The sequence below is a fragment of the Bubalus bubalis genome, chromosome 18 (assembly GCF_019923935.1).
Source record: "Bubalus bubalis isolate 160015118507 breed Murrah chromosome 18, NDDB_SH_1, whole genome shotgun sequence".
NCBI lineage: Eukaryota > Metazoa > Chordata > Mammalia > Artiodactyla > Bovidae > Bubalus > Bubalus bubalis.
Window position 1 is genome coordinate 51913367 of NC_059174.1, and position 19843 is coordinate 51933209.

The 19843-nt window shown below is 51.3% G+C and overlaps 1 protein-coding gene across 1 annotated transcript; it reads left to right on the forward strand.

Annotated features, from left to right (window-relative positions):
- The first annotated feature begins 1405 nt into the window (after positions 1 to 1405).
- Positions 1406 to 19843, forward strand: PVR (PVR cell adhesion molecule). Its single transcript, XM_025269271.3, has 8 exons — positions 1406 to 1843; positions 5139 to 5498; positions 7530 to 7820; positions 10002 to 10119; positions 14576 to 14724; positions 15875 to 16000; positions 17638 to 17669; positions 18102 to 19843. The coding sequence occupies exons 1-8, from the start codon at positions 1765 to 1767 to the stop codon at positions 18162 to 18164; spliced, it is 1218 nt and encodes a 405-aa protein (XP_025125056.2). The 5' UTR covers positions 1406 to 1764; the 3' UTR covers positions 18165 to 19843.

The window sequence follows — 19843 nt, forward strand, 5'->3', positions numbered from 1 at the left end:
TTGTGTGGTGCGGGCTCAGTAGCTTCTGCTCATGGGCTCTAGAGCACAGGCTCACATGCTGTGGCCAGCATGCTCCGAGGCCTGTGGAATCTTCCCACAGGCTCAAACCCATATCTCTTGCATTGGCAGGAGGATTCTCATCCACTGTGTATGTGTGCTAAGTTGCCTCAGTCGTGCCTGATTCTCTGCGACGCTATGGACCATAGCCCACCAGGCTTCTCTGTCCATGGGATTCTCCAGGCAAGAATACTGGAGGTTGCAATGCCCACCAGGGAAGTCCAGGACATTTTATTTAATTCGAAGATTTTGACAGCCTGAAGCTTTTGGCCTTCCCAAGTATTTAGCGACTCAAAGGGTTTTTCCCTGGGAATACCAGCCACCAAAGGACCTTCCCCTCCTACTGACCCTCACCACATCCTAACCCTATCCCCAAGGCCCTCCCTTTTTTGACCCCATCTTTGACTTCATCCCTAACCTTCACCCCATCCCTGACCCTCAGCCCTACCTTGACCCCACTTTTCAGCTTCAATAACAGAGCCTCTAGTATCCCCATCGCATGAATTGTTCAGGACCAAGGTTCTAATGGTCTGATTTGAAGCAGAGGCCCCACTCTTGTTGCCAGGAAGTCAGATGTCCAGTGGGGAGAAGACAGAAAGTGGGGTGACTTGGGCCTCAAATATGACATCCAAACATTGGTGAGGGCAGGGGGCAGCCGCTAACCATCCAGAGTCAGAGAGGTGACTATTGAAACTACAGTAGCCGAAGCTGGGAGCCCTGGGAAGAGGGGGAACCCCAGAGGTGACATCACAGTTCAGGGGAGGAACAAAGCAACAGCCAGTTTCCCAATTTGGAAATTACTCACAGGCCCTGAACAAGAGTGCCAGAAAATTCAGAGATTTCCCAGAGACCAGCTTCCACATTTCCATTCAGAAATTCACCTACTTACATGCAGAGAGAGGCCCAGCATCAGAACCGCCCACCCACGGCTGTGTGCCAGGAGTGGGCTCCGGGACCAAGGCAGAGGGGTCAGCAAGAAGCAGAACCCTCCGAACTGGCCAAAGTCCAAGGAGAAGCAACTTGCCCAATATGACCCCAGGGGTGGCAGCTTTGGGGGTTAGGAACTCAGGATCTGTCCCCATGATAGACTCAAATCCCCGCTCTGTCCCTCGCCAATCCTGAACTTTAGAAAGTCGCTGAACCTCTTTGCCAGCGCCTCAGTTTCCTCGGGGCTCAGCAGTAAAGAACCTGCCTGCAGTGCAGGAGGAAACCCCAGCTGGATCCCCGGGTGGGGAAGATCCCTTGGAGAAAGAAATGTCTACTCGCCGCAGTATTTCTTGCCTGGGAAATCCCATGGACAGAGAGGAGCCTGGCGGGCCACAGTCCGTGGGGTCACCAAGGGTAGGACACGACTCAGCGACTGAAACAACGACACATCCGAACCCATGTCCTAGCGAAGTCACCGTCGTACGTGACGTCAGTAGAATGTAGCATAGGGGCGGAGGGAAGGGCAGTACCCGGCGCCTCCGGGGGCGTCGGAGGAGCCAAACGGGTACCTGCGAGGGCGCGCGTTTCTACTTCTTCCTCGCTGCTAGTCCGAGGAGGTCCTCCCGGGGGCTGCGGCGGCTGAGTGACGCCGGGATTCCTGCGCAGAAGGTGCGGAATCAGCACGAGCCGCGCACACGCGGCTGGCAGAGCGAGCGGACGCCCGGCTCAAGTGAAGAAGGCCGGGCACGCCCTGCCCAGGGGCGCCGGGAGGAAGCCGGCATGGCCCCTGCTTTTCTCTCCACTTGGCGGCGGCTGCTGCAGTTCCTGCTGTTGTTGTTCTGGACGAACCTGGGAGCCGGTGAGTGACCCCGCGCGATCGGGCGGCCCCCGTTCCCCCTCTCCCTCCCCACCGGCCCGGGCGCTCGCCCCACCCTGAGTTGCTCGCCGCCCTTCGCCGCGCGCCAGTGGTTCGGCCACGCCGGGCCTGGGCCAGACTCTCCTGATAGCTTCCCCGAAAACCGCCGGACTTCGGGAGATTTCTGAAGGGCAGGGCGGGCAGGCCTCCGGGGAAAAATAAAGCGGAAGGTGAACTTTCTCCGTGCCACACCTGCCCGGGCTACACACCCGCGCACTTGCTTGCTATACCAGCGCACCCTTCTCCCCAGCCCTCAACAGCCAAGCTAACAGCCACCGAAGATGCTTGATGAGGGGGAGGAGGGCAGCGGCAGACAACCCTGTTCTCTCGTTCCCCTTCGACCGCGTCTGGCTCTAGGCCGCGGCCATTCATTCATTCACGCATTCACCCCACACAAGTGTGTTGAGTGCCTAGTATGGGCCGCGTTCCTCCTGCTGGGAGTATAGCTCTGATGTCAGACAGCGGTGAGTTCAAAATAGCTTTTGGCATTTAATGCCTCCCTGTTTCCCTGAAATGTCTGTTGGGGGCTGGGAGGAGGAAGGAGGGGAGAATGGAATCCCACCTACCTTGTAAAATGGTGTCTTGCAAACACCCTGAGCTAGATGCACTGAAGAAAATCAATAATGACTGTGATGATTCACATGAACAGTAATAATACTGAACACAGACTTGAGGAAACCAGAGTCTCCTCATTTCTCAAAAGGTCTCAACCCAGGCTCTGCCCCCTAGCTTTCTGGTTTACCCAGGCAGATAGTTTGACCATGCAAGGCTCACTTGACCCCTCTGTCCAATGAGGGTGAAAATCCTAGTGCTAGAAGTGTGGATCTCGTGGACTTGGAGAGGGTTGGAGGAGGATTGGCCCAAGGGAGCAGCTCAGGGGCCTGGCATGCAGTGGAACTTGGCCCTGGCTATGGCACAGGGCCTAGAGAAAGCCTAGAGTAAGCCTAGAGAAAGGCCACTTCACCCAATGTCATCCTCACAGAGGTCTTACCATCAGAGAAGGAGACACACTTGCCCAGAGCTGCGCAGCACATCCATGGTAGAGCTGGCATTTGATCCGAGACTAGTGTGCTCAGCTCACCACTCAATCCCCTCGTGTCCAGACCGTGTCCTCCCTCCACACGCCTTGCTCCAAGCCCCCCAGTCCACTATGTCCTGACCTCCTCTTCCTCATAGCAATAATTATAATATTCACTGGTAGAGAGTGCTTGGCATATATCTTTACATAAATCTCATCATTTAGTCCTTCCAACTCCCTCTTAAGTTACAAACACCCCCATTTTACAGATGAGGAAACGGAGGCTCAGGGGAGTGAAACCACAGTCACAAAGGCCACAGTTAGTGAGTGGAAAGACTGAGATTCAAAGCATTTAACTCCTTCTCACCTTCTCCTTTATCCCTATTATTATTAATAAGGATGCATAGCATTGTGTTTATCAATGTGGATAAAAGTCAACACATGTTGAGGATCTAGTGTGTGCAGGGACTCTAGGGAGAATGATTTTCATATGGAGTCTGTGGATTAGAGATCAGGAGTCTTGATTGAAGATGGCCCAGGTTCAAATCCCGCCTCTGTCACTTGCACTCGGTGTGACCTGGAGCAGAAGACTGTGCTTTGGATTTCCCCTCTGCAAAGTGGGGCCTACAGTGGTACTTTTGCCTCAAGGTGCTGCTTAAGGACTAAATGCTGGGAGATGTGTGAAGCACTCAGAACAGCTCCTAATCTGTGTAAGCAACCCCAGAATGTTAACTGTAATTAGTCGTATTTTACAAACTAGCAGAAAAGAATCCAAGATGTTAAGGAATCTGCCTGAAGCCCTCACAGCAGAGAGCTGAAGGGATCCAAAACCTGGGGGCTATAATCACCTCCCTTCTTTTAAAAAAAAAATTTTTTTTTTTGGATGTGGATGCTTTTTAATGGTCTTTATTGAATTTGTTGCAATCCTGCTTTACTTTTATGTTTTGGCTTTTTGGCTGCAAGGTATATGGGATCTTAGCTTCCTGACCAGGGATCAAACCTGTGCCTCCTTCTTTGGAAGTCTTAACTACTGGACCACGAGGGAAGTCCCATCAATTCCCTTCTTATGCTTGGACCCCCCTACAAACATTTTCCCGACCTAAGGCCACAAAGAGTAATAATACTACTTTTTTTTTTCTTTTAGGATTTGTGGGGTTTTTTTAATTATTTTTTAACTTTACAATATTGTATTGGTTTTGCCATATATCAACATGAATCCGCCACAGGTATACACGTGTTCCCCATCCTGAACCCTCCTCCCTCCTCCCTCCCCGTACCATCCCTCTGGGTCAAAAGAGACACTGATGTATAGAACAGTCTTTTGGACTCTGTGGGAGAGGGAGAGGGTGGGATGATTTGGGAGAATGGCATTGAAACATGTATAATATCATATATGAAACAAGTCGGCAGTCCAGGTTCGATGCACGATACTGGATGCTTGGGGCTGGAGCACTGGGATAATACTACTTTATTTCATGGATCCTAAGATGTTGAGTTTCTTCCCCCTTGTGTGTATGTGTGTGTGTGTGTGTGTGCGCGCACACATGCGCATGTATGCTCAGTCACTCAGTCGTGTCCAACTCTTTGTGACCTCATGAACTGTAGCCTACTAGGCTCCTCTGTCCATGGAATTTTCCAGGCAAGAATACTAGAGCGGGTTGCCTTTTCCTACTCCAGGGGATCTTCCCCACCCAGGGATTGAACCAGCATCTCCTGCATTGGCAGGTGGATTCTTTACCACTGAGCCACCTGAGAACCCCTTCTTCCCCTTCCCATTCCTCTAAATTGGAAATGCTCTAACAGCGTCCCAGTGCATTTTAAAACTGATGGCTGGAGGTAACAAAAAAGTTTTGGAACTACATAGTGATGCTCTCTGCACAGCATCACGAATGTACTTAATTGCCACTGGAGTATATGTTTTAAAGTGGTTTAAGAGACAAATTTAATTTTTAACCACAACACAGACCGCAATTTTTAAAATTGATGATGCTGAGATAGAGGATATATGGTAATAACAACCCAATTGGGGGGTGGGGTGCGGGACCCAGTGGCAGACCCAGTCCAGCCCCCATCTCATCCTCACCCCTGGACCAGGATTGGTGCTCTGCATCCCCGTTCCCCTCAACACACACACACCCAAGGGGTTCCAAGCTCCAGGAGCCCCCTACCCCACCCAGATCAGGGACACTCAGATGTGACCCACCCTGTGTTTCCCCACAGGGACCAAGATAATCACAGTGCTGGCCCCAGTCCAGGTGTCCGGTTTCCTGGGAGAAAATGTGACACTGCCATGCAAACTGCACCCCCTGGAACACAATGTGACGGTGACGCAAGTGACCTGGACCAAGCAGAGACAGGCAGAGCCCGCCCGCAGCGTGGCAGTCTTCCACCCCACCCAGGGCCCCAGCTTCCACGAGTCCAGCCGGTTGGAATTTATGGCCGCCAAGCCCGGCGAGAAGCTGCAGGACGCCTCACTGGCTGTGCGGGAGTTGCGCGTGGAAGATGAGGCTAATTACACCTGCCAGTTCGCCACGTTCCCTAATGGTGACAAGAGCGCTCGAACCCAGCTCCGTGTGCTCGGTAAGCCGGGAGGCGGGGGGAACCGAAAGGGAGGGATGTGGAGTCGGATAGGGAGGTGAGCAAAGAGAGGGAAGGGGCCAGGAGGGAGGGAGAAATTCCGAGGGAACAAAAGGAGGTCAAACAATGACCCTGCGGGATGCAGGGGAGATGTGAAGGGGGAGGGGGTCAAAGACCGGAAGAGAGTCCGAGGTCCTGGGATGTAAGAGCTTGGAGACTGTGGGCCAAGGGGATTGGAGGATCTGGGGATGCTGGTGGTATAGAGGGGAGTGGCTGATGAAAGAAGTAGGTGGGGACAGAGACTGGCCTGGGAAGCTGGGAAGCCACTGCCAGCTTGGGCAGGTGGATTCATCTTGAAACCTGCTTTCTTCATCTGTAAAAGAGGCTTAGTAACAATAGTGCTGCCTTCAGAAAGCTATCCTGAAGGTCCAAGGAGTTCATCCAGGTGAACCGCTTAGAGCAGAGACCTCTGTGGGCTGGGGATAGTGGGTCAGTTATTGTTACTCCCTTTGGTGAGGAAGTGAGTGAGTGACTGCTCAGTCATGTCTGACTCTTTGTGACCGCATGAACTGTAGCCCGCCAAGCTCCTCCCTGTGGGATTTCCCAGGCAAGGGTACTGGAGTGGTTGGCCATTTCCTGCTCCAGGGCATTTTCCCAGCCCAGGGATCGAACTGTCTCCTGTGTCTCATGCATTCCAGACGGGTTCCAGACGGGTTCTTTACCCACTGAGCCAAAGGGAGAGTTGAAATAGACTGGGGGGGGCGGGGGGAGGGGGGGAGGGTAGATTCTGATATCCAGGAGTGGAGGGCTTTCTCCAACCAAGGTGGGTGGGGGGGATGCCCTTGGCATTGTCATGGAAACATGCGTTCATTTTTATGAGTACCAGAGAAAATATGACAGGTCTTCCTCTTGGCAACTGAGTATGAAGTCTCTTTGCCTCGGTTTTCTTATCTGTGAAATGGAGATTGCTGTGAGGATGAATAAGAGCTCATGTTTCTTTTTTGCTTCTGTGTCAGGAACTGTTCTGGGCCTTGTATGAATGACTCACCGTTCTCCAGGGGGTCTTCCCAATGCAGGGATCAAACCTGGGTTCCCTGCATTGCAGGCAGATTCTTTACCGTCTGAGCCACCAGGGGAGCTCACTATCACTTTCTGTGTCAGGAACTGTCCCGGGCCTTGCATGAATGACTCATGAAAGGTTAATTCCTTGGAACAGTGGCTGATACATGCCCCCAACCAAAGGCATCTCTCATCATTTCAGAAAACTTAAGACTTCAGGTCTTATGATTTAGGATGAGAGTAAAACAGAACCGGTGAGTCAAATTAAAGAGAAATCTTGGGTAACAAGAACACAGGTACTGAGGGAAAAGGAACCACATGAAATCTCAGGTCTGGGAATCACCAGAATGATTAAGAAATGGGCAAGGTAGTTTTAGAGTCAGACAGACCTTGTGGGAAGATCCAGTTCTGTCATTTACGACTATGGAACCTTGAGCCAGTCACTCTTGTCTGAATCTCCAGAGCACAGCTCAGCCCTCCCCTCCTCCGTGAAGCCCTCAGTAACCACCATCCCCGAGATTCAGGCACCCCTTCTGGGATCCCCCATCCCAGCCTTGCCCAGCCTGAGTCATCTCTGTCTGGGGAAATCCGTCTTCACTTCCGATAGTCCACCCCATGAAGGCAAGGGTGGGGCTGTCTCAGTCCTTCCTGAGTTTTCAATACTGCCCATCACAGAGCCAGGCACCATATTCAATTATCAATCATAATTATATATATTGACATATTACCTGCCAAGTACCCTTTTAAGAGCTTTACCTATAAATTCTCATCGCTGGTCATCCTCCCCTTATCCCCAGTTGACAGACAAGGAAACTGAGGCATGGACTTGCCCAAGGCCACCCTACGGATAGGCCAGAGCAGGGATTTGAACATGGCCACATCCGGTACCCTCATCTTGGTACTCCCCTGCTGCTGAGATGTTTGTTGCATAACTGCTGGTGAGGCGTAACCCGTGTCTTTTGCTCCTCTTCTCAGCCCAGCCCCAGAACAAGGCTGAGACCCTGGACATCCCGCTCAGCCCAAACCCTGTGCCGGTGGCCCGCTGCAACTCCACCGGAGGTCACCCACCTGCCCGCATCTCCTGGTCCTCAGATGAAAAGACCAATACCACCCAGGTGCCAGGGCCCCTGCCTGGCACCGTCACCGTCATCAGCCTCTTAATCTTAACACCTTCCAGCCAGGTGGACGGCAGGAACGTCACCTGCAGAGTGGAGCACGAGAGCTTTGAGGAGCCCGTGGTGATCCCCATGACCCTGGCTGTGTCCTGTGAGTGGGTCTAAGTGTGAGCAAGGGCGGGAGGGGCTGCCAGACTGTCTCCACCACCCCCCTGCCGTTGGCCAGTGTCTCCACCCTCCCCCTGCCATTAGCCAGTGTCTCCACCCTCCCCCTGCCATTGGCCAGTGTCTCCACCCTCCCCCTGCCATTGGCCAGTTGTCTGCACCCTCCCCCTGCCATTGGCCAGCTGTCTCCACCCTCCCCCTGCCATTGGCCAGCTGTCTCCATCCTCCCCCTGCCATTGGCCAGTTGTCTGCACCCTCCCCCTGCCATTGGCCAGCTGTCTCCACCCTCCCCCTGCCATTGGCCAGCTGTCTCCATCCTCCCCCTGCCATTGAACAGCTGTCTCCACCCTCCCCCTACACTGACTCCAAGGGGCACTTTCAGCATTACATCATTTCATCATCAGAGCTGGCTCTCTGACTATTGCCTTACACCCATCCCCACATCATCTACACCGACTCCCCTGGGCCATAGATAACCCTGTCCTTTATTGTCTATACCAGCTTCTTTTTTTTTTTTTTTCCCCTTTTGGCCATACCACAGGGTATGTGGGATCTTAGTTCCCGGTGCCTACGTGCATGCTGTCACTTCAGTTGTGTCCAAGTCTTTGGGACCCCATGGACTGTCCCAGGGTCTTCTGTCCATGGGATTCTCCAGGCAAGAATACTGGAGTGGGTTGCCATGCCCTTCTCCAGGGGATCTTCCCCATCCAGGGAGTGAACCCGAGGCTCTTATGTCTCCTGCATTGGCAGACGGATTCTTTACCACTAGCACCACGAGGGAAGCCTCTTAGTTCCCTGACCAGGCATCAAACCCATGCCCTGTGCAATGGAAGCGCTGAGTCTTAAACACTGGACTGCTAGGGAAGGACTCTACCAGCTTTTTATACCACAGTTCACAGTGCTCCCTGGGGGCTGCTGTCTACACGGACACCCCACATATGCTCTCTTGAGCCCGCACACAGTGCCTACACCCTCTTCCCTGGGCAACTGTCCACACTGACCTTGTACACACTGCTACACTGCTTCCTCACCATCGATACCAACTCCCCTGTGTTTCCTACACTGCCATAATACCGTCTGGGCTTCCCAGGTGGCGCTACTGGTAAAGAATCTGCCTGCCAATGCAGGAGATGCAGGTTTGATCCCTGGGTCGGGAAGATCCCCTGGAGGAGGAAATGAAAACCCACTCCAGTATTCTTGGAAAATTCCATAGACAAGAGGAAGCTGGTGGGCTACCGTTCATGGTGTCACAAAGAGTTGGACGCTACTGAGCATACACACACACTATTGTCTACACAGGCTCCTGTGGGCCCCAGACAGCGTTGCCCTCACTGTCTACACCACTCCTTTAGGCCACCAGCTGAGGGCAGTTGGCAGTTGACCACTGCTGCCTTGACACCCTGCATTTTCTACTCAGGTTCTCCTAGATACTCTCTCACACCGACCCACAACATTGTCTACACTGGCTATCCTGGAGAACTGCCTACAGTGTCCCCACCCCCACCCCCCCGTGGAGTCTACACTCCCCTTTGCCCCACTGTTGTCTACACTGGCTCATCTACGGACTGGGTCCTCCCATCACTGTCTGGACTGACTACTCTCTGCCTGACAGTTGCTGCAGTCTACACCCGACCCCCTCAACTGGATCTGAGTGAGGAGGGTGTCTAAACTGACTCCTTCCCAACACACATACAAAAACCCCCTGTCTCATTGGCCTTCCCCCTGGGGACTTTAAAAATCTTCCCTGTTGATCGTATTTGAGTTGGGTAACACACAGACTGAAATGCAGTCATCCAGGATTCTCTCCTGCAGGACTTGTCAGAGCCTTGAATATGCTCATGTGTGTTATGAACACCCAGAAGGAGGCTTTTTCTCACAGGACATCCCAGGCATGCCAGGACCTGGCTTTATAGGGAAAACCAATAGAGAAGCAGGTCCTGAGACGCGCTCTCTGTGACCCCCGTCCTAGCACCCTGCTGAGGACTCCCAGGCTTCTATTTTTGGTGCAGAAGCTGGAACCCATTGCCCAGACCCCTCCCAGGCCTCTCCACCTTGAGCTGTTCCCCAAACCTGCCAAGGCCCTCTTCCTGTTGTGACATGAATCCCAGCTATCTTTAGGCCCCCTGAAGGCTCCCTGTCTCTGAGCCTGTGTGTCTGTTTCCCCCAGACCCCCCCGAGGTCTCCATATCCGGCTATGATGACAACTGGTACATCGGCCGTAGAGACGTTGCCCTGAACTGTGACATCCACAGCAAACCAGAGCCCACAGACTACAACTGGAGCACGTGAGTTTCTGGGTCAGAGGAAGGAGGGGCTGGGGGCCTGGACTCAAGGGTCAGAGGAAGGAGGGGCTGGGGGCCTGGACTCAAGGGTCAGAGGAAGGAGGGGCTGGGGGCCTGGACTCCTGGGTCTGAGGAAGGAGGGATGTAGGCAGGAAAGTTAAAAACAAAACAAGAAGTCAACTGTGGGCCCCCAGGAAATTATCTTGTATGCACAGAGTTAATGAGGTGATAAAGTCCAGGTTTGTTGACACACCTGCTCTTTATGGGGTGCCTGCTGTGTGCCAGGTACTTACCTGCACCCCACGTGATCCCCACGCTCCGGCCAGAGTCTGCACTATCGCCAGGACCGAGTTAAAGATCTGCCCGGGAGCTGTGGTCATCTGCCCGGGCACACGGGTATAGAGGTGACTCTCCCGTCGGTGTCTGGCTCCAAACCCAATCCTCTTAAGCCCTGGACTGTGCCACCTCCCCAGCCACCTTGTGTAACCTGCTCAGTCACCTCTTACAGAGCAAATTTTGTCCCATCCCCATTCTCATTTTTTAAAAATATCTATTTATTTGGCTGCATCGGGTCTTAGCTGTGGCCCGTGGGATCTTTGTTGTGGCGCACACACTCTCTAGTTGTGGCGTGCATGCTCCGCAGGTGCAGCGCACATGCTCAGTTGCCCCAAAGCATGTGGGATCTTAGTTCCCCAAGTGAAAATCGCTCAGTCGTGTCCGACTCTTTGTGACCCCGTGGACTATACAGTCCATGGAATTCTCCAGGCCAGAATACGAGTGTGTAGCCTTTCCCTTCTCCAGGGGATCTTCTCAACCCAGGGATCAAACCCATGTCTCCCACATTGCGGGCTTATTCTTTACCAAATGAGTCACAAGGGAAGCCCAAGAATGCTGGAGTGGGTAACCTATTCCTTCTCCTGGGCATCTTCCCAACCCAGGAATTGAACCTGGCTCTCCAGCATTGTAGGCAGATTCTTTACCAAATTTTCTTTACCAACTGAGCTACCAAAATTCTTTACCAACTGAACTACCAGGGATCAAACCCGCATTGCAAGGCAGATTCTTAACCACTGGAAGCTACCACCAGGTAAGTAGCCCCCTCCTGATTTTCTTGATTGAGGAGCAGAGCAATCAAAAAACTTCCTCAAATTCCTATTGAGACCAAGGATAAAAGTGGGGAAAGATAAAGGCAAAGGGGTAAATGGTTTAACCTAATTTTTATTGGGCCCAGTTTTTGTTATTACAAAAATAACTTATGAGCACTGTAGAAACTTTAGGCAATATGGTTATGAGTAAAAAGAAGAAAATAGCTCTTATAGTCCTGTACCCAGTCATCTCCAGAAACATCACTGTTACCCTTTGTCATATATCCTTCCTGTCTTTTTTTCAATATTTCTAAAAAAAAAAAGAAAGAAACTGTGCTGTATGTATAATTTTGAAAACTTTCCTCTGTCCATGAATACATTTCTTTCGTTTTTGTTTCGTCTTTGCCACACCTCACAGCATATCTGATCTCAGTTCCCTGACCAGGGATGGAACCCACGCTCCTTTGCTGTGGAAGCGCAGAGTCTTAACTGCTGGGCCACCAGGGAAGTCCCTCTCATGAACACCTTTCCAAGTCAGGACACATAGATCTATTTTCCCCCAGCATTTTATCGGGAAATGTTTCAAGCCTACAGAAGTCTTGTAAGCATTTTCCAGTAAACATTCAAAACCCCGCTGTGTGGATTCTCTCACTAACATTTTCCTGGACTTGCTTTATCACATTCCTGCCCTTCAATCCATCCCTCTCGCCATCTATCCAACAGTCCTCATCATTTATGCATTTCAAAACCCCACCACCTGCTTCTTTGAGGGTCTAGGACTCTGTTACAGATGAGGCTGTCGATGACATAACCAGTCCCACCTGGGGATACAGAGGTGCTTTCCCGTTCTCAACTATGCAAATGTCGCGGCGGCGGGCATCCCCGGCAGTCCATCTCTGTGGACAGCCAGTCATGTGTCAATGGTCAGCCAGCGGAGCTGCCAATTGAAGGTTTTTGATTGGTATTGACAGCTGGCCTTTACCTTCCTGTCTCAAAGCAACGCAATTCAGGCTCTCGAACCATACGGCCAGCTTTCCATGCCAGCTCTGCAGAATACCCAAACCCATGACCCGGTCTCCTCTGTCCATTAAACCAGTGTTTCTTTCGTTCTTTTTAAATATTTATCTATTTATTTGGCTGCACCGGGTTTTAGTTGTGCTATGTGGGATCTAGTTCCCTGACCAGGGTTCGAACATGGACCCCCTGAATTGGGAAGGCGGAGTCTTAGCCACTGGCCCACCAGGGAAGTCCCTAAACCAGTGTTTCTTGACTACTTAGTGTGTGTCGGATGCTACTGACCCACGTGCTGCGTGCTAAGTCACTTCAGTCATGTCTGACTTTTTGTGATTCCATGTACTATAGCTCGCCAGGCTCCTCTGTCCGTGGGATTCTCCAGGCAAGAATACTGCAGTGGGTTGCCATTCTCTCCTCCAGGGGATCTTCCCCACCCAGGGACTGAATTTGTACCTCTTAGGACTCCTAAGAGTGGGTTCTTTACCACTAGCACCACCCACAGGCTTCAGTAAATGAAAAAAGAACCAAATTCCCCCCTCTCAAATCTCCAGATCTGGGGAGAGAAACAAACAAGGTAATGTCAGAATTCCTTGGTGGGTCACAAGTTATGTTTCCACATTTTCCCTGCCAAGGGCCCCTGGAGTTCAATCACAGGTCAGGGAACGAAGATCCTACAAGCTTTAGGGTGTGGCCAAAATTAAAAAAAATTTTTTTTAATTTAAAGAAAAATAAACAAGATACCATTTTTAAGGATGGAGCGTGTCAGTTCAGTTCAGTTCAGTTCAGTCGCTCAGTTGTGTCCGACTCTTTGCGACCCCATGAATCGCAGCACGCCAGGCCTCCCTGTCCATCACCAACTCCCGGAGTTCACTCAGACTCATCCTCTGTCATCCCCTTCTCCTCCTGCCCCCAACCCCTCCCAGCATCAGAGTCTTTTCCAATGAGTCAACTCTTTGCATGAGGTGGCCAAAGTACTGGAGTTTCAGCTTTAGCATCATTCCTTCCAAAGAAATCCCAGGGCTGATCTCCTTCAGAATGGACTGGTTGGATCTCCTTGCAGTCCAAGGGACTCTTAAGAGTCTTCAGGTGGTGATAAATGCTGTGGGAAAGATCTTGCAGAGGAGGCGGGGGGTTGCTACAGTTGAAAGAGGGTAACCAAGGAAGGTGTCAGAAAGGTGATGTCTGAGTAGAGGACTGAAGGAAGTGAGGGTGATCTGTGTGGGTACCAATGAGAAGGGCATTCCAGGCATAGGGAACAGCATATGCAAAGACCTGAGGTGGGAACATAACTGAAGCGTTCCAGGGTCAACAAGTCAGCCACCATGGATATAGAGGCAGGAGCAAATGGATCAGTGCATCAGGGGGCCAGCTTGTGTGGGACCTGTGCCCATGGTCAGGACTTTTCCTTTAAGGAAGGACTCTGGACAGAGGGCTGAAGAACTGATGCTTTCAGATTGCAGTGCTGGTGAAGACTCTTGAGAGTCCCTTGGACTACAAGGAGATCAAACCAGTCAATCCTATAGGAAATCAACCCTGAATATTCACTGGTGGACTGACACTGAAGCTGAAGCTCCAATACTTTGGCCACCTGATGGGAAGAGCCGACTCATTGGAAAAGACCCTGATGCTGGGAAAGATTGAGGGCAGGAGGAGAAGAGGGCAGCAGAGGATGACATGGTTAGATAGCATCATCGAGTCAATGGACATGAATTTGAGCAAACTCCGGGAGATAGTGAAGGACAGGGGAGCCTGGAGGGCTGCAGTCCATGGGGTCGCAGAGTCGGACACAACTTAGCAACTGAACAGCAACAGTAACTAGACAGAGGAGAGACTTTGGCTACGTTCTCTTTGTTTTTAACGTTTATTTGTTTTTGGTTGAGTTGGGTCTTAGTTGCTACACACGGGATCTTCCTTGCAGCGCGTGGGCTTCTCTCTGGTCATGGTGCGCAGGCTCCAGAGTACATGGACTCTGTGGTTTGCAGCAGACAGGCTCTCTAGCTGAGGTGCCTGGGCTCAGTACTTTTGACTTGCAAGCTTAGTTGCCCCTCAGCATGTGAGATCCCAGATCCCCAACCAGGGATCGAGCTCACATCCCCTGGATTGATTGGCAGGCAGATTCTTAACCACTGGACCACCAGGCAAGTCCATCTGTGTGGATTTTGAACATGGGGCAGACAGGGTTTGCCGATAGGCTGGATGGGAGTGTGAGAGGCAGAGTTGGGGGAACTCCAGGCTTGCTCTGAACTTGTATTATAGACGGCGTGAGAGTTGCTATATTCCTGCTGTACAGTGAGGGCCCCAACACCGGCTACTCTAGGCCTCTGACTGAGACCACTTCCTCACCCATCTGTCTCTCCTAGGCCCAACGGAACCCTGCCAGTCTCTGCTGTGGTCCAGGGCACTCAGCTTCTGATTCACACTGTGGACGAGACCATCAATGTGACTTTCATCTGCCTTGTCACCAACGCCCTAGGGACCAACCAGGCAAACGTGACCATCCTGGTCAGAGGTGAGGAGCCCCCTGGGTGGGGAGAACAGAGGAACTCAGGATAGATATCAAAGAGGATATCGAAGTAGGATTCCCTCTGAGGGAGGGGTTTAGAGGTGGTCCCTGGTTAAAGGAGTCCCTCAACCACAAGCATGCTCCCAAGCTCTCATTCTTTCCCTAAGCCCCTTCATGGAAGGTTCAACGGGCTCAGCTTTACTGTCTGTTAACTCACCATCTGAACCATTGGAACCACTGTACAGCCACCTGGACACAGCCCCTCTGCAAACCCAGGCTGGGGTAGTTGCATAATGCCTCTTCCCAATGGACTCAGGAAGGCTTTTCCAAGTATATTAGACAGAACTCTGTCATTTGCAATTGATAGAAGCTCAATTCAAAATAGTCCAGGCAAAAATGGGACTTTATTAGAAATTCACCTTCAGGTATGGTTAGATCCAAGTGCTCCAGCTGTTTAACCCAGGAACTTTTCTTGACCTCTGTTGTCTCTGCTTCTCTTTTGCTGGCTTTATTCCCTGGCAGGCTTTCCCCTCAGGAAGGTCAGATAATCCCCAGCAGTTTATAGGCTCACAGCCCACCAGTTTAGTGATCCCAAGGGAAAGAATACACCACTCTCAATAGCTCTAGCCAGAGTCTGAAGGCTGGCTCTCATTGGCTCAACTTAGATCCCACCTCATGAACCAACTGCAGCAGCCAAAGAGAATGGAATGCTCTGATTGGCCAGGCCCAGGTCAAAGTCCCATCCTCCAGCTTGTACACACTGCTCTATTTAAAATGCATAACCAACAAGGACCTACTATATAGCAGGTGGAACTCTGTTCAATGTTATGTGGCAACCTGGGCAGGAGTGGGGTTTGGGGGAGAATGGATACATATATGTATAGCTGAGTCTCTTAGCTGTTCACCCGAAATTAACACAACGTCATTTGTTAATCGGCTCTACCCCAACACATAATAAAAAATTAAAAGAAAAAAAAAGAAAACTCAAGTCCCATCCTAGGAACCAGAGGGTGGAGTGAAGCTCAGATAAACCATATAGACTGAGGGAGGCAGAATGGTAGCCTCCTTCAAAAGTGAAGTCTAATATTTTGGGGGGCAGGTGAAACCCCCCCAAAAGTCTCTCAGCTTAAATCTCTGCTTCCTTCTCTTCTGGCAGAACGTCCTAGGGAGCAGTCACAAGAGGGCTTGTCCTCTACGATCTATATCATCCTGGCCTTGGTAATCGTGATTGTTGCCTTCCTGGTGTTCCTCCTGATTTGTCTCCGCCGGCACAGAAACTCCCGTGAGTCCCCTCTTTTTCACAATATCCCCCGCCTGCCTGCTGTAAATGAACATCACCACAGCCGCCATAATTAAGCACCTACTGTGAGCCTACAGGCTCTGTACTAAGCCTTCCACGTGGCAACCTCTCCCTGAACCCTCATGCCAACACCATGAGGTTCCCCCTTTTGACAGACAGGGACACTGAGACCGGGGAGTTTTATTCATTGGATCATTGACTCGTTTTTACAAAGTGGGAGCAGTTCCTGCAAGTCCTGAAAGGCCACAGTAAGGACTTTGGCTTTCAATCCAGGTGACAGAGACGCTCCTGCCAAAGGGATGTAGTGTAGAATAACACTTAACCCTTTCACCGTCACTTTCCTTCATCTGCCTTGCTCAGGACTGGCTCCCTGAAAGGAGGGGTTGCCCCAATCCCTAGCTCTAAAAGGTGCCCAGATCTCTGGCTCAAGGGCTTTGCAAGGCTGTTCCCCTACCTGGAGCCCCCTTCCCCATGGCTCCCTCTGGCAAAGTCCTGTGGTTAATTCTGTAATCAAAAGAGCTACATTTTGCTGAGCACTTTCTCTGCTCCAGGCACTTCCTGTGCACAGCCCCCTTGAATGCTCACAACCACCCTGTAAAGAGAGTCCCCCTGTGAGCCCATTTTACAGATGAGGAAACATTTGCTCAGAGAGGTGACATTACCTGCCAGCTGGCACACAGCTGGAAAGTCAAGAGTTGAAGGCAGATCTGTTGGTTACAAAGTTTTATTCGTTCAACCAGTAAACAAAAAGGCCTCCTCACATCCCAGTGGGAAGCCCTCTCCTCCAGGGAGTCCTCCCTGATCTTTCCCTGAAATGAACCAAGCACCTGCTCTGGGCGTCCCCACCCCCACCCCTTGCCCACTCAGGGGCATCATGGTATGGGGACTTGTCTGTCTCTCCAGTGGACTGGGAAACCCAGGAGCACAGAGCTAGACTGTCGACCATGGCTGTGTCCCCAGCACCACCCACCACTGGGTCAGGCACAAAAGAGGTGTTTGAGGAAATGTTTGCTGAATGCATCACATCCAGAGCCAGACTGCCTGTGTCTGAGCCCACAGGCAGTCACCATGGGCAAAAGCCTTACTATGACTCAGTTTCCTCATCTGTGAAATGGGCATTTCCATACCTGTTAGTGTAGACTTACCATAGCATTTGGCACATTGTAAGCCACATGCTGGATATTTTTGTCTGTTTTGTTTACATCTATATCCCCAGCACCCAGAATGCATCTGGCACAAAGTAAACATTTGCTATTTGCTGAATAAATCCCTGTTTGATGGTTGAGGAAACTGAGGCACAGAGAGGTTAAGTCAATTGCTCATGGTCACATGGCTCCTAAAGGACTGGGATTTGAACTCTTCCATCTGGTTCCAGAGCTCATGCTCAATAAATATTTATGTATAGTTAATAACTGAAGGAATAACTAGAAGAAGCCTATACCCCAGCTGTGTTTTTAAATGTAGGAACCATTTTGGGACATGACTCCCCCATGGCAATAGCAGAGCCAGGACTCGTCTGTCAGTAGCAGAAATCAAGGGGCCTGGTCACCCACGTGTGTCTTCCCATGCTTTTCAGCGTTGTCATTCACTTCTGATTACTTCTCCTCCTGTGTCCTCAGGTCGGAACCAGTACAGTCCCACTGCTAATGGGGTAAGTGTCATGGTGGAGTTGAGGAGGGGGTGGGGGTCTGCACAAACCCCAGATTAATCTCCGTGGACGTTTCCAAGAAAGGGCCAGGCATCTCTGTGCCCCCGCAGCACTTAACCTGGGAATCTGCATTTTCAGATCTCCCCTTTCCTCCCCGTTCATGGAGAAGCGCTGCCCTGGTTTCCAGGGTTGGGAAAGGGGCAGGCCTGCAGCTCTCTGCATGCTGGGCTTCGGCAGGAAGAATTTTTTTTATAAGGGCTTGAGGCTAAAGTTAGGACAGAGGATGAGATGGTTGGCATCATGGACATGAGTTTGAGCAGACTCCAGGAGATAGTGAAGGACAGGGAAGCCTGGTGTGCTGCAGTCCGTAGGGTTGCAAAGAGTAGACACAACTGAGCAACTGAACTAGAGGCTAAAGTTTGTGTATTTCCCTAGACGGTCATCTATTCAGCTGTTGAGAGCAATTCCCAGGATCCATCAACAGAGGGCACCAGGTGACAGCGTGGAGCTGGATGGTGAGAAGAGCTGTTGACGTGAGTCTTCCAGCGGACTCCCTCCCCTGCCTCAATGGAGGGAGTCTCCCTCCAAAGACACTGGCCACCCTTCCCCTGCCAGACCTCAAGGATGCCCCCTCTGCCTCACAACACAGTGACCCGGGCAGAGGGCAAGTTCAGGGGTCTACAAGACCAGCCTCAGGTTGAGTCATTCGCTACAAGGACTATGGAACTCAGCAAAGCTGTTTACTCACGGATATAATTTACTACACTGCAAGGATGAGATCAAGAGCAGCAATGTGAAAAGGCACGCAGGGCAGGGTCCCGGCACAAGCTTCTGGTTGTTCAGTCCCGGTGGAGTCATATGGACAGCACTTACTTCTCCGCCCGATGACATGTGACCGCACACACAGAGTGTTGCCAAGCAGGAAAGCGTGCCCGAGCCTTGGTTTCCAGAGGTGTCAATCATGTAGACGTGGCTGACCACCCATGCAGCTGACCTTGGCACCAACATAGAAAGAGTTGAAGAAAGATTGCGTGCATGATCAATCATGTCTGACTCTTTGCGACCCCATCAGTGTCCATGGGATTCTCCAAGAAAGAATGCTGGAGTGGGTTGCCATTTTCTCTTCCAGGGGATCTTCTCAGCTCAGGGATTGAACCCGTGTCTCTTGCATCTCCTGCATCAGCAGGTGAATTGTTTACCGCTGTGCCCCCTGGGAAGCCTGGCACCAACATAGGTCAAGCCATTATTGTGTGGCCTAATGCCCCCACCATGAATCACACTATTGGCACAGATTATCCTGTATAGCCCACAGCCCCAGGTAAACAAAGCCTTCTATCAGCCAGGACATTCCAAAGAAGGGCCAAGAGGTTACTTCACAGGAACCAGGGGCAAAGGGCCACATCTTTTTTTGAACAAGGTTAATCCTTTCCTGCAAAGTAGGGCCACACAGAATGTTGCAACTACCAGAGGTTTTTTTTATAAAATTTTGACTTCCAGCCTTAAGCTTCTAAATCTCTGATTTAGTTAAATCTCAGTGAGAACCAGAGGCTGGAACTCAGCTGCCCCAGGACTGTCCAAGGAGCAGGAGCAAGTGGTGGCCCTGAACTGATGCGGTGCCCGGAAAGCATCTGTGGCCAGCGTGCTGGGGTTAACAAGACCTTGGTCATCCACCGAGGAAAGCAGGAAGTTGTTTCCAAAACGAGGAAAAAATAGATGCTGAAGAATCAGAAACTACAGCTGTGCAGCACAGGCTGCCCTCAGACCTGGATGGACATAGCCCGATCCCCAGGACGAAGAGCTTCTGTGATACACTGACATGTTTATAACTGTCTGTGATCTTGGGGGCAGGCACCAGAATTCCTCTGTCTGTTGGAGAAAATAGGCAGATAGAGACCTTGGGTCAGAACGCTAAACCAGAGAACAGGGCATGAGCCACTCTGCAAGAGAAAGTGAGAAGGACGTGTGGGCTTCCATCTGGGCAGATGGGAGAATGCAAAACAGAGAAGCATGGGGAAGAGATGGGACCCAGCCAAACGGGAGGGCTGAGGGCATGACAAGGCCAGTGGGGCTCCACAGTGCAGGGACATAAAGGGAGAGTGATTACCTAGCTGCCACATAAACCCCTTGTCCGTTCCCAGCCCCAAACACCTTATTAAAGTTAATTTATTACACCTCGA

Coding starts and splice junctions, on each gene's coding strand:
- PVR (XM_025269271.3), top strand. CDS start 1,765: ATGGCCCCTGCTTTTCTCTCCACTTGGCGGCGGCTGCTGCAGTTCCTG. Junction 5,499..7,529: donor AACCCAGCTCCGTGTGCTCG/GTAAGCCGGGAG, acceptor TCCTCTTCTCAG/CCCAGCCCCAGAACAAGGCT. Junction 10,120..14,575: donor ACAGACTACAACTGGAGCAC/GTGAGTTTCTGG, acceptor TGTCTCTCCTAG/GCCCAACGGAACCCTGCCAG.